Source organism: Zingiber officinale, chromosome 3A (assembly GCF_018446385.1).
Source record: "Zingiber officinale cultivar Zhangliang chromosome 3A, Zo_v1.1, whole genome shotgun sequence".
Classification (NCBI taxonomy): domain Eukaryota; kingdom Viridiplantae; phylum Streptophyta; class Magnoliopsida; order Zingiberales; family Zingiberaceae; genus Zingiber; species Zingiber officinale.
The window spans coordinates 159,452,165-159,465,682 of record NC_055990.1 but is presented as its reverse complement, the minus strand read 5'-3'; the positions used below and the strand labels follow the sequence as shown (position 1 = coordinate 159,465,682).

Here is a 13,518-nt window from a genome sequence, read left to right as displayed (position 1 = left end):
TTCTTAAATTGTACGAATTAAGTTAATTTACATTTGTGTAAGAATTGTATAACATATGGGTGATAATGAATTTTTATAAGATTTATTTATCTTATTAAAACATTGGAACTTCAAATTCTATATAAATTCGATTTAAAATATTTCTAATGATATTTAGTTGTGTAAGTTTAATGTGTGTCCTATCCAAGCGACGAGCTTACAATTTGGTCGTCGTTCATAATATGGATCGCGGTTCAATTCCCGGGTCGCACCTTTTCGGTTCAGACTTGATGACGTGAGATAGGTTCGGCTTGCCGTTATTTAATCATGGACCTGTCTGGATTTTTGACTCTCCATTTTTTTAAATTTATTTTAAATTGTTCCCTTTCATAGTTCGAACTTCGAACCCTAATTCCGGCCACAGTCACCGCAGTCGGCAGCTTGTCGCCGGTGCCGCCTCCGCCTTCGCTATCGATCCCTCAGGTAATTTGTCTCCTCTAATCTTCACACTATCTTTTGTTATTCTCATCCGTAGATTGTGGGAGGAGTGAGAGTTTCTGGAATCTTCGTCCCTCCGGGGAAAAAAACCCTCGGTCGATGCATCTGGCTGCAGTGTTTGTATCATCTTATCTCCGCACTCTCTATCTAAATAATAGGGTTCTATGCTACCTATCAACAAAAAAAAAGGGCTCTAAGCCCTGGGAAGACCAAAAGGGGACTGGGGTTCAAAAGCGAGGCTTCTTTGAACCCATGGTTCCGATTTGGTATAAAATTCGTCGTTTTATTTAATCAACTAGATCGCGCAGTCGCTAAATTCACATCCTCAAGATTTTTTTTTAATTAAATCCTTGAATTGTCTTTACTGTTTCTTGATGTTGTTTTCATGCGATTACAGTCTTTGTGTGGTATCATCTTTTTGGTACTTCATTCAGATTTTTAGATTCCATCCTTACGGCTCTATCTACTGTAGAAGTGGTACAATGTTCCATTGTTCTATAATGAAGTCATACAGTCATTTCCTCAATACTGAGCGTTGAAATATTATTTATTTTGGCTTTCCTGACTTCCGTATAATACTATAATTTTATGAATTAAGAAGGAAAAAAAACATGGCAGTATCAAACACTTCAAATTATGTCATGCATCCTGAGTTTCCTACTTTTACTCTGAATCCTGATTTAGTATCATTGTGTTTGGCTTTTTTTGTTGTGTACAGAATTGTTAGCGTGCGAGTTATAAAGTGCATGTTTAGCTGCACAGATATTTTTTTCTTAACAATGTAGTAGATTACTTTTATATCACAATTGTTCTTTCATTTGATTAGGATTTTTTTTCTTTAATGTAGTAGATTGCTGAAATGCCTCATTGTGATTATAAAGAGACTAGATCTGGGTTCAATATGTTTCATAGAGGGTTTGATTTGCTATGTTTTTTGTTGTTTAATCAAAAAGATTATGATGAATCGTGATAATATATGAACATCTTTGATGTTGTCACATTTCTGATTAAATTTGACTTGCATCTTAGTGCTTATTGACAAGGAAAAGAAGTGTAATGATTTATTTTGTACCAATTTAATCATTGCAGTATCTGTGAATATTATTGCTATTCATAACATTTCATTATCAGTTCCTAGATTGGGAGGTTGAGTTACTATAAATAAAATTCTGCACGTATCATAGAATTTAGGTAACTTGTTGCCTTGTCCGCAGATGTCAATCTTATCTGTTCATTCTCAACAGCACTTGTTATGCTAGTTGGTATTGCAAACATTGAGCAATATAATATCAGCAGATGCCCTCTTCCGTACTATATTTGGATATCCTTTTCTTGTAAATTTACTACCTACATTACCACCTTACTACACTTTTGTTGGATGCCCTATCTGGATACTTTTAACAACGTATATTTTCATATCCAACTTGTGTATGCCTGCACATTTCTCCTTATATTTCCCTTTCTAGTCATTATGTGTGTGTGTGTTTCTTTCTTCTTCCCACTGGTATGGTTATAAATAAAGCACACTGTTTGCGTATCCACCATGCGAGGCTCAGAGCTCTTTATCGTCAGTGATCCATCTTGTTACTTGCTAACTTATTTCTAAGTTTTTAGTGCTCTTATTTATACTTATTTGTGCTATTAAACAGAATTACAAAAGTTCAGCATCTTAGTTAGATGTTTACTTATAGGACTCTTGATGTTTTATCCTCTGTATGTGGATGATTTTATTTTTTTTAATGTTGTTTGACAGTTAAGTTGTAGTTTCTTTATTATATTGACATTAATGCTATTCAGAAATACTTTCCTTTTGGTGTTTGAGAAGGTCGAATTCTCATGGATCCATCATATTTGGGCACTTGGTTATGGAGAAGTGTATTCTGAGAATCAAGCTAAAAGCTCCTGGGAATCCATTAACAATCAATAGTCCTCTTGATATCGGCAATGCCACGTTAATTGTTAAGGACACTGCAGTCACTGAGATAACTTCATCTTCTGAAGAATATATTCCTCAAAGTAACAGGAAAAACATGAAAAGGAAGCGTGGTCACAAAACATATCAGAGGAAAGGGAAACAGGCTAAATTGACCAAAGATCTATCTTCCGACCTGGTGTCTTCTGACACAAAAGATAACTTAAATTTAGAACCTTCTGATGATAACCAGCATGGTTCTGAAGTTAAGCCTGAACCCCATAATGGATCTAATACACCCAGTGTTATGTCAAATACTGATACTGAGGCACCTATTGGTAGAATATCTGATAAAAAGGGCCATCCTCGAGTTAAAGTAAAACTGAAGTCTGCAAGAGTATCTGAGCCTTATAAAAGTGGTTCAGATGCACAAACACCAAGTGAAACAGAGAAGAGCAATCCACAAGTTGCTCCAAGTGTGGTTGAATCTGCTGCTGAAAAGGAGGAGAGTACTTTCTCGGATGGGCAGACATCAGATATGAACAATACAATTTCTGATAAATTATGTAAAAAAAAAGGAAGCATTAAGATAAAATCTTCACTTGGTTTAGGTTTTCCAAGTGAGATTAAGCAAGACAGAAATCCTAGTAAGCTTGTCATTTCTTCAGAGCTGCCGAGCAAGAAAAAATCAGTTGTTGCAGAAACTGCAAGAACAGTGGATACCTCTGTCCCTAGGAACAAGATACAAAGAGAAAGAACACTTCCTTCTAATGACCCTCGTTACAGTGAAAAAGAGTTGAATGCTGCCTTGGTTGTAAGTAGATAATAAACATTTGAGTTCTGTATCATCACTTCTTTCTATGTGAGGCAGAAAATACATATATTCTCTGATCTGTTTATTGTTCAGGTGATAAAGAAAGTAATGAAAATGGAAGCAGCTGATCCCTTTAACACTCCAGTGGATCCGGTTGCTTTGGGAATACCTGTGAGTATATCACGAGATATAATCATTACACAAGTATTGGACATGTCAATGTTACTCATCGAGCCATTGCTCTCATCTTAATGTTTCTGTGTCGCTACCTTTAAATACTGCAGTTATTTATAACTAAGGCTCTTATTTGTCATTTGGCTTCAAAAGGGCTAACCTCACTTCCATGAAATACTTTATGGATGTTGGGGTGGGCATAAACCTGACATATCTGGCTTGACCTGCCTAGTTGCCATAGGCCTCTGTTGGGCATGACTTGATGAAGCCTTTCTAGGCCGCCATGACACACCTAGAGCCTGACCAACTTGAGCTCCCTGAGTCTGATCATGACCCATTGGAATCTCTAGTATTAGCCCTTTCCCTATGATTACATACATGATTAAAATCCAGGTGCTTTACGATATCAATGATTTAAGGAAGTTTTATGCATTCATTTAGGACCTAAAATTTCTATCGAGAATTTTATTTAAAGGTTATATGCTTTTTGAAATTCAGATGATTTGCTATGCTATGATCATACCAGGTGGATAACTTAGCTCTTCTTGTTGGACCCTGGTCATTAGTCATGTTTGGCTTGACTTATGCTTTCATTTACTCTGCGAGTTGTATCTTTGAGTAAACAATTTACAGTACCTCCTATTTAATTTATATTACATAATTTATTCTATCATGTTGCTTTGCCAATCTTTCTTGATTATTTTTGCAGGATTATTTTGATATAATTGACACTCCTATGGATTTTGGCACAATAGTCCAAAACCTTGAGAGTAGATTCAAGTACCTGAACTCTGAGGGCGTTTTCAAGGATGTACAATATATCTGGGATAATTGTTACAAATACAACAACAAGGGTGATTATGTTGTTGACCTTATGAAACGAGTGAAAAAGAATTTCATGAAGTACTGGCTGGCTTCTGGTTTATATTCTGATATTTCTGGTAATAGTCATTTTTGTCTAAGAGCATGCTCTTGAAATTTGATTCTAGATAGGAGGTGAGGTAATGTTATTTTTTGCTGCCTTCAGAATGTCATCAGGTCAGAAATTAACATGCCTTTTATTTTGCTCATGTTGGTAAATCTTCTGAAACCTTTCTAGTTCCACAACACATGGATCATTGCTGGACCTTATGGGATGGGATACACTGAATTTAGCTCAGTTTGTTTCATATTTGTCAATTACAGAAGGCACCAGGAAGTCTTCTTTCATATTTGTGTTTTGGGTCCTAGTATTAACCATCTTAGCTGTTTGTATGGTGTTTGGGATTAGACTTATACATGCAAGTACCGTGATGTGTGGAGAATTAAAAAAAAAAACAATGAAAAATGATTGTTTAACCTTAGTTTGTCTCATTATGGTTCCTTAAATTTATTTAGCCCAAAATTTAGTGAACATTTTCAATTTATCCAAATCATTCCGAAATTCCAAATTTGATTAATGTAATATCAGATAATTTAGGACAACTTTGATGAAGTTGAGTTGATTCAGCAATCTCTGAGCAAGGCTAAGCTAGCATTCTTGAAGTTTTAAGGCCAAATTAAAATTTTCTCAAAATTCACTGTTATCACTTATTTGTTTGTAATCCAAAGATTTGCATGAGGATATGGATGGTTCTTTACGCCCACCAACTTCTCTTTATCTGGCACTATATTCTTCAGTAGGGTCATACGGTCATCAAGGCATTCTGGTGCTCTAGTTATATTAGATTCATGGTTGAAGGAATCCATTATGAGGCTTAGCTGAGCATTTGCTATTGGTGCTGAACATTGAAAAGTTCATGTTATGTACTTTATGCCTTATTTGATGTTATAAGTCATGTTTGATTGCTACACTCTTTCTTTAGCAAGACTTTCCAGATATGTTGGCACTAAGTTCAATATATCCACACTGAGGTAATTTTATGAGTTAAATTCAAGGTTGATTCATGTGAAGCATAAATTTTGACAACCAATTGTGAACTCTTATCATGATGCATTGGAAGATTTTTATTTAATTATTTTACAGGAATTGATAACTTATTTTTGTTGGATTCTTTATCATCTATACTTATGTAGGAATAGTTGATGAAACTCAAACTGAGGATATTTCACGATCAGGTCAGGACAAGCAGTATTCAAAAAGCAAATCAAAGCATAAACGCAGGCGTTATGGGTAGGTTAACTTTCTAGCATTAACATAAACTGTATTGAAGACTTCATCTTTTTGTTGATTGGAGATTATTGGATAATAAAGAAAATATTACATTGTTGTGTTATTGGTAGATTATTAGATAATAAAAATCATGGTTTAAATGTCGTGTCGAGACAATCGAAACGGGCAAAACATCTCGTTCCTCCCGATGACCGGCACCGACATGACCCCGGCACCAGACCCATGACAGTTGCAATGTGTTGTGCGGCCCCATGACCGCAGCGGAGGGGTCACTCGACCCCGCAACAACAATGGAGGGGTCACATAACTCTTCCACTGCCACCGCGGAGGCGTCGTGTGACCCTGCAGCTGCTGCAGAGGGGTCGCATGACCACCGCGATTGTGCCGGAGGAGTCACGCGATCATCGTGGCCATGGCTGAGGGGTCGTGTAACCTTGCAGCAGCGCCGAAGTCGCGCGAGCTCGCGAGTAGAGTCGGATTTCGGATTTTTTTTAATTAAACTTACGCTCATTATTTAATCAACTCCTAGCTATGATGGAGATAATCTAAAGAGACTTTATTAAATCCTAATAAAATTATCTAATTAATCTTATATTTAATTTATTTTAATTTTAAAATTATAATAATTTTTTTTATTTATTTATCTATCTATTTTCATATCTTTTCCTTTTTTAAAAGATTACTTTTTATATTGTTTATTTTGTTTATGTTTTAAATATTTATGTTAAATATTTTTTTAATTAATATATTTTATACCGGCCGTGGCCGGTCCCAAGCCCGGATAAAGGAGGAGGGTTGCGTTAGGTTGCCAGCCAACGCCAAACTATGGCAAATATTCAATGAATGAATCCATTAAACTATTGTGTTAATGCTAGGTTGTTCCCTGGAAGGAACGCGTTGCAGGGTCCGACTGTAACGTCTCGGCAAGGACCGCTACATCTCCAGAACTCGGGTGTAGTGATAAATATGCAAGAGTTCGCGTTACAGGGTCCGACTGTAACGTCTCAGCAAGGACCGCTACATCTCCATGAGAATTTGGGTGTAGTGCTAAATAGGCAAAAATTCTCACACCATAGGTTAGATAAGAACAAATATGATAGGAAAACTAATAATCTAAGATTTGAAACATGGAATATAGGAACTCTCACTGGTAAATCAATGGAGGTAGTAGATATGATGATTAGGAGAAAAATTAGCATTTTGTGTGTACAAGAGACAAAATGGATAGGCGAGAAGGCAAAGATGATAGAGAACTCGGGTTTTAAGTTATGGTACACTGGAAAGAGTAAAGCAAGAAATGGAGTGGGTATCATTGTAGATAATTTGTTAAAGGATGAAGTTGTAGGAATAGTTAGAAAAGGGGATAGAATTATAGCCCTTAAGATAATTGTGGCGAAAGAAACTATGAACATAATTAGTGTATATGCACCACAAGTAGGATTAGATGAAGCTACCAAATCAAGGTTTTGGGAGGACTTAGAAAAAATATTACATAATATTCCACCAAATGAAATGATTTTAATAGGAGGTGATCTAAATGGGCATGTCGGAGTGAAAAATGAGGAATATGAGAGAGTACATGGGAGTTATGGGTTTGGAACGAGGAATGAGGAAGGGAAAACTATAGTAGATTTTGCGATAGCATATGACCTTATATTAGCTAATACATTTTTTAAGAAAAGAGAAGAACACTTAGTCACATTCAAAAGTGAGAATAATAAATCACAAATTGACTTTCTTATGGTTAGGAAGAAGGATAGAAAAATTTGTAAAGATTGCAAAGTCATCCCTGTAGAAAGCTTAACTACCCAACATAGGGTAGTAGTGTTGGATATACGCCTCAAACATAGTATCAATAGAAAGAAAATATATACAATTCCTAAAATTAAGTGGTAGAAGTTAAAGGATGAGAAACAAAATATATTTAAGGAGAAGGTAGAAGTACAAGCATTAGGTGAAATATACGATGACTTTAATACAACATGGGATAAGATGGTATCAAAGTTGAAAATAGTAGCTAAGAGTGCACTCGGTGAGTCAAAGGGACATGCTCTATTAAGTAAAGAATCTTAGTGGTGGAATGAGAAAGTACAAGAGAAAGTGAAGGAAAAACGAATAGCTTATAAGGAATTATATATTTGTACGAACGAGGAAAACTTAAAAAAATATACAATAGCCAAGAAAGAAGCTAAGAAAGTAGTGAGTGAAGCAAAAAATAAAACTTTTGAACGGTTATATCAAAAATTGGATACAAAAGAAGGGGAAAGAGACATTTATAGAATAACTAAAGTGAGAGAAAGGAAAACAAGAGATCTTAGCCAAATAGAATGTATTAAAGATGAATGTAATAGGTTATTAGTAAATGATGGAGAAATAAAAGAGCGGTGGAAGAGGTATTTTCATCAACTTTTTAATGAAGGTTTAGGTGACTAACTTAACTTAGGTAATTTAATTAGGTCAAATGAGCATAGAAATTTTAATTTTTATCGTAGAATTCAAACTTCAGAAGTAAAACAAACTTTAAATAAGATGCACAATGGAAAAGCCGTTGGATCAGGTGATATTCCGATAGAGGTATGGAAGTGTTTAGGGAAACAAGGTATTGAATGACTTACAAAATTATTTAACATGATATTGAAAACGAAAAGAATGCCTGATCAATGGAGGATAAGTACTCTAGTTCCCTTATATAAGAACAAGGGAGACATACAAAATTGTGCAAACTATAGGGGTGTTAAACTAATGAGTCATACTATGAAACTTTGGGAAAAAGTAATAGAAAAAAGATTAAGGAAGGAGCGTATAAATCAATTTGGGTTACGGAAGATCGACGATAGAAGCTATACATCTCCTTTAGACAATTAATTGAAAATATCGGGAGCAAAAACAAGATCTACATGGTTTCATTGACTTAAAAAAGACATGATAGAGTCAGAGAAATTATATGGAGAATTTTAGAAAAGAGAGGTGTTAGCATAACATATATTGAACTAATTAAGGATATGTATGAGGATGTAACGACCTAAAGACTTCAGGCGGAGTAACTGAAGCATTTTCAATAAAGATAGGGTTACATCAAGGATCGACCCTAAGTCTCTATTTTTTTACACTAATTATGGACGAACTCACTGCGCACATTCAAGACACAGTACCGTGGTGCATGTTGTTTGCAGATGATATTATTTTGGTAGATGAGACCCGTGAAGGAATAAATGCTAAGCTAGAATCTTGGAGGGAAACACTAGAAGGGAAAAGTTTTAAGCTTAGTAGATTAAAGACAGAATATATGGAATTTAAGTTTAGCAATATTAGAAGTAATGAAACAATTGTTAAGATAGGAGAGTACGAGTTGTCCGGAACCAAGAGATTTAAATATTTAGGATCATTTTTACAAAATGATGGAGGGATTGAGAGAGACGTCTTACATAGAATACAAGCAGGATGGGTGAAATGGAGGGGAGCGTCGGGTGTTTTATGTGACCGTAAAGTACCTCTTAAACTTAAAGGTAAGTTCTATAAAACCACTGTTAGACCTGCTATATTATATGGAGCTGAATGTTGGGCTATGACTTGAGCACATGAGCATAAGATGAGAGTTGCAGAGATGAGGATGTTAAGGTGGATGCGTGGACATACGAAGATGGACAAAATAAGGAATGAGAACATTATAAAGAAAGTCGGAGTTGCATCTATTGAGGACAAACTCCGAGAGACACGTTGAAGATGGTACGGACATGTACTTAGACGATCAATAAATGCTCCAGTTAGGCGATGTGAAACTATGATAAACATGCATATCAAACGAGGAAGAGGAAGACCAAAAAAGACTTGGTTAGCAATAATAAAACAAGATAAAATTTATTTAAATATAGATGATGATATAATAGGAGATAGAGTTCAATGACGTAAAAGGATTCATACAGCCGATCCCACCTAGTGGGAAAAGGCTTGGTTGTTGTTATTGTTGTTGTTGTTGTTGTATATTTTATATTTTAAAAAAATACTGAAACTATATCGGCACGGCAAGATACGGTACCGAAATCGTATCGTTCCAGTTCAAGACTGAAACCTCGGCGCGGGTCCAAATTTTAAACCTCGATAAAAACTGACCTTGCACTCTTTCTCTCTCTCAAATTCATTTTGTATCCATGATCCTTATTAATTCAGCATCTCTCCTGTTGTTCCTTGATTTCTGGGTCATGTTCATGGTATGTAATTTTACATATTAAAGAACAATACTTCCATTTTTTAATTTCTTGTTCTTTAAAACATCTGAGAGAATAAGCTGGAGAGGAATGGAAAAAAGGATGTGGCATGCACTTCAGGAAATCATTTTCTGCTTGTTACTGAATTTATTATTCTTTTGTGGACTCAATACCTAACAAAAATAAGTCTTGTGATATCCATACGTAAAATGATAATAAAGGAAAAATCGATAGAAATTGTGTCATGTCTAAATTGTTGTACATTTGACAATAATGATTTTTCTATGTATCTGACAAGAAAATTTTGTATTGGTAGCTGGTTTCAATTCCAAAATGAAATAAACAATAATTTCTGCATTATTATTAATGAAAGATATGAACTTATATATTTTTGTTACGAAACAACATTATATTAGTCCATCTATTTTATACTATTAAATGAAATATTGTATTATTTTCTAGACTTCTAGATACCACAACTATTCTGATTAAAGTAGAATTATTTTTTGTATTTATAATTTTTTTAATCTAAATCTTACAATACAACTCACACTGTTTGATATGATTCATGATAATTTATCAAAATGATTCATTATATGAACCTTGATTTTTGACAACCTTCATATCAATTCGTATTGAATCTTTGAATCACACTATATGTGAATCATATCTTATGAGATGAGTTGTGAATCAATATGATTCCGACAATTATGATGCTTACTAATAGATGATTTTAGATGGTATATTAGTGTGATTTTGTCACTAGGATGGTGTACTGTCTCACTTTTCATAGGCATGTTCTTGTGTCTAGGCTCTAAGGTCGCTGAATTCCTAGTTCTCTCTGTGCATGTGTCGGTGCAGTTTTTCAGCCACTTATGCAGCTCATATTTGTTCCTATTAAGAAACACTTAATGTTGATTAGCCATAAATTTATCTAAACAACAGATTAAAGCTTAATCAAAATAATAAGTCCTTAAAAACAATTTAAAGTTGTTATATTAGAAAACCCATGCTTCAAACGTCAACAACAACAAAGTCTTTTCCCACTAGGTGGAGTCGGCTGTATGAATTCTTTTACGTCATTGAGCTCTATCTCTTACTATATCATCATCTATATTTAAATAAATTTTATCTTATTTTATTGTTGTTAACCAAGTCTTTTTTGGTCTTCCTCTTCCTCGTTTGATATGCGTGCTTCAAACGTCACATGCAAAAAATTTAAAATCTTCTACAACAGTTAAATTACTATCGTTTATAACCATTACACTTTTATATGTATGTTTATATTCTGATTTTGTCCTGCTCTTCTGATAAGATGCATTCTGCTTCATCTGCATAAAGTCTGCAGTTACCTTGTTTTGCATGCGTGTTAATGCTATGAACTATGCTTTTCAATTGATATTAGGGCCCTGTTGTATGGAATTTCTCATATCTCTTATTGTGCTTTTGCAGGATCGATCAGCACAAAAGTGATTGCCTTTGTGCTGTGTGTGCTGTTAGGCGACGCAGAAAGGAGAGAGAAGAAAATTCAATAGCTGTTGAGAATCAAGCAGAAACAAGTGATCATAATATGTCACGAGAGTTAAAGATAGAGGTTGGTACATGAACTACCGTATGATGCTATATCTTTTAGTTAAAGATATCTTTCTTTATTTTAACATGAGCTACTATTTTGAAATAATTTACATAATGTAACTTTCTAAAGGTACTCAAACATTTGAAATTTATTTGACATAGGTTTCATAAGTATATTATTTGGACTGTTTTCTGACTTATACATGGAATTATGTCATCATTACTTCCCAATTTATAAAGGAAAATTAAAAGTGCTGGATGCATCAGCTTGTCATTTTGAAGAGCCTCCTATGGTGATATTGGAAACTTTGGAGGCCATATTCAGTTAGGTCAGTTTTGACATGATTGGAATACAAAGAATCATTTGATATGATTTGAATCACTTGGCTTGGGTTTTTTGCTTTGGTTTCAAAGCCCAACTCAAATAGTCCGGATTCCACACTGGTCAATTCTCTGTAAGCAATCTTCTTTTCTAGGAGGTTGTTGGGCCCTAGTTATGCCTTATATCCTCTTACATGCAATTTTCAGTAACTATTCAGCTGTCTTTCTGAACTTTCTTATTCTAACAATATCCTGTATTTTCAATTATATTCATCAGGATATGGTTGAGGCAGTCATTAATGGTATGGTAGCAATTGAAAGCTTTTGAATTCTTTTGTGTTGCTTACTACTATAGGCTAAAAGTGAATTTTCTCTGGCTGTTATATGACTCACGATACTTTAAGGATAGCAGAGTTGAGAATGCTAAAATGAACCTGTGGAATTACTGATCAACTAGGTGCAACACTAATAGATGATACAGAGAGAGAAATATATTGAGATAGTGTCTGTCTTCAAAGGCTACGGATAAATTTTATTGGATGATTTTAATGTATTAGAGTGGAGCTGTAAGGGGTAGATGGGGACCAAAGAAAATATCTAAATCACTTAAAAAACTTATCATCTTTCTTGTGCTGTTTTCATCCAATATTATGATTTATGCGTTGCTTTTTCATCATAAGTGCCATCCTTGTTTGTTCTTAAAATACTCCCAGCTTTGAATAAATAACTTGGTTAGCAAAGATTGCAATGCAGGAGAGCTCAGCACTTTATTTGTTCTTAACATTCTCTCAGCTTCACATCAGTAACTATAATTGACAAAAGTTTGCAACGCAGGAGAGCTCTGCTCAAGATATTCCTTGTAGTGAGGATGCAACCTCTAGTATGGACCGCTTGCCTGAGATTGATACAAATGCAAATGGAGAAGATGACAATGAAGAAAAATTTGCTACACCTAGCCGAGTGAACTCTGCCCAGATGGAGAAGCAGGAAATGGATATTGAATTGGGGTTTGAGCAAAATGATAGTGGTGGGAATAATCAATCATCACAGCATTCTTTTGAGAATGGAAGAAAGAATTCTAAATCAGAATTCCAGGGACAATTTAGAGAAGTCATGCAACCCGGAGAGCAGAAAGATGATACAACTCTCAACGTTGAAGCATCATACCACTATTCACATATGAACCAAAATCAAGAGGTTGGTTAAGTTGATTTTTGCTTGAAATTTGCACATTGCAGTAAAGGATATGAATATACGTAAGTTGATATGCGAATGGCAACTGCAGGAATCACATGGACAGGATCATCTCACTAAGACGCAAAAATTCCCTCAATTACAAGAGAACAAATTGATGTTGCAATTGTGCAAAAGCCTTTTCCCAAGTGATCGCAGGTCCGTGTGGAATGGCCCTCATTCTTTGAATCGAGGAAGTCTTTCCTTTAGGAACAGCGCCATCCATGATGCACTCGAAAGTTTGATGAAGTAAATATTTCCTTTTGCTCATTGTTCATGACCATGTCTAGAGGTCAAATCCTAGTGTATGTATCATGTCTGCCGAGGTATCATTGGTAGAACTGATTCGAGAATTTGATATTTGTACATACCTTTCATTTGATTTGTAGACAATTTATGCTCAAGATTGTCACAGGAGCTTATTCTCAATTCATACTCAAGATTGCCACTAGAGCTTATTCTCAATGTATACTGAGGTAGATTGGAAAAGAACTTCCTATTAAGGGTGCACAATATGATTGTCTTCACTGAGCCTTTTCAATATAGGAAAAATGGAAAATTGCAACAGTGAAACAATGGGAATGTTTCAAAACAGCATAAGAAATCACATGATATGTTGTGGTATATATTTTCCAAAAAAAAAGAGCGAAAGAAA

The 13,518-nt window shown here is 34.9% G+C and overlaps 1 protein-coding gene across 4 annotated transcripts; it reads left to right on the top strand.

Annotated features, from left to right (window-relative positions):
* The first annotated feature begins 332 nt into the window (after positions 1-332).
* Positions 333-13,390, top strand: LOC122053064 (bromodomain-containing factor 2-like). Of its 4 annotated transcripts, none has more exons than XM_042614937.1 (8): positions 333-462; positions 2,303-3,203; positions 3,297-3,374; positions 4,087-4,318; positions 5,475-5,529; positions 11,187-11,328; positions 12,453-12,827; positions 12,916-13,390. In XM_042614937.1, the coding sequence occupies exons 2-8, from the start codon at positions 2,343-2,345 to the stop codon at positions 13,114-13,116; spliced, it is 1,944 nt and encodes a 647-aa protein (XP_042470871.1). In that variant the 5' UTR covers positions 333-462; positions 2,303-2,342; the 3' UTR covers positions 13,117-13,390. The 4 variants fall into 4 exon arrangements, with proteins under 4 accessions (XP_042470871.1, XP_042470870.1, XP_042470868.1 ...); XM_042614936.1 differs by having other exon boundaries at positions 5,433-5,529; positions 12,465-12,827; XM_042614934.1 differs by having other exon boundaries at positions 5,433-5,529.
* Positions 13,391-13,518: the final 128 nt, after the last annotated feature.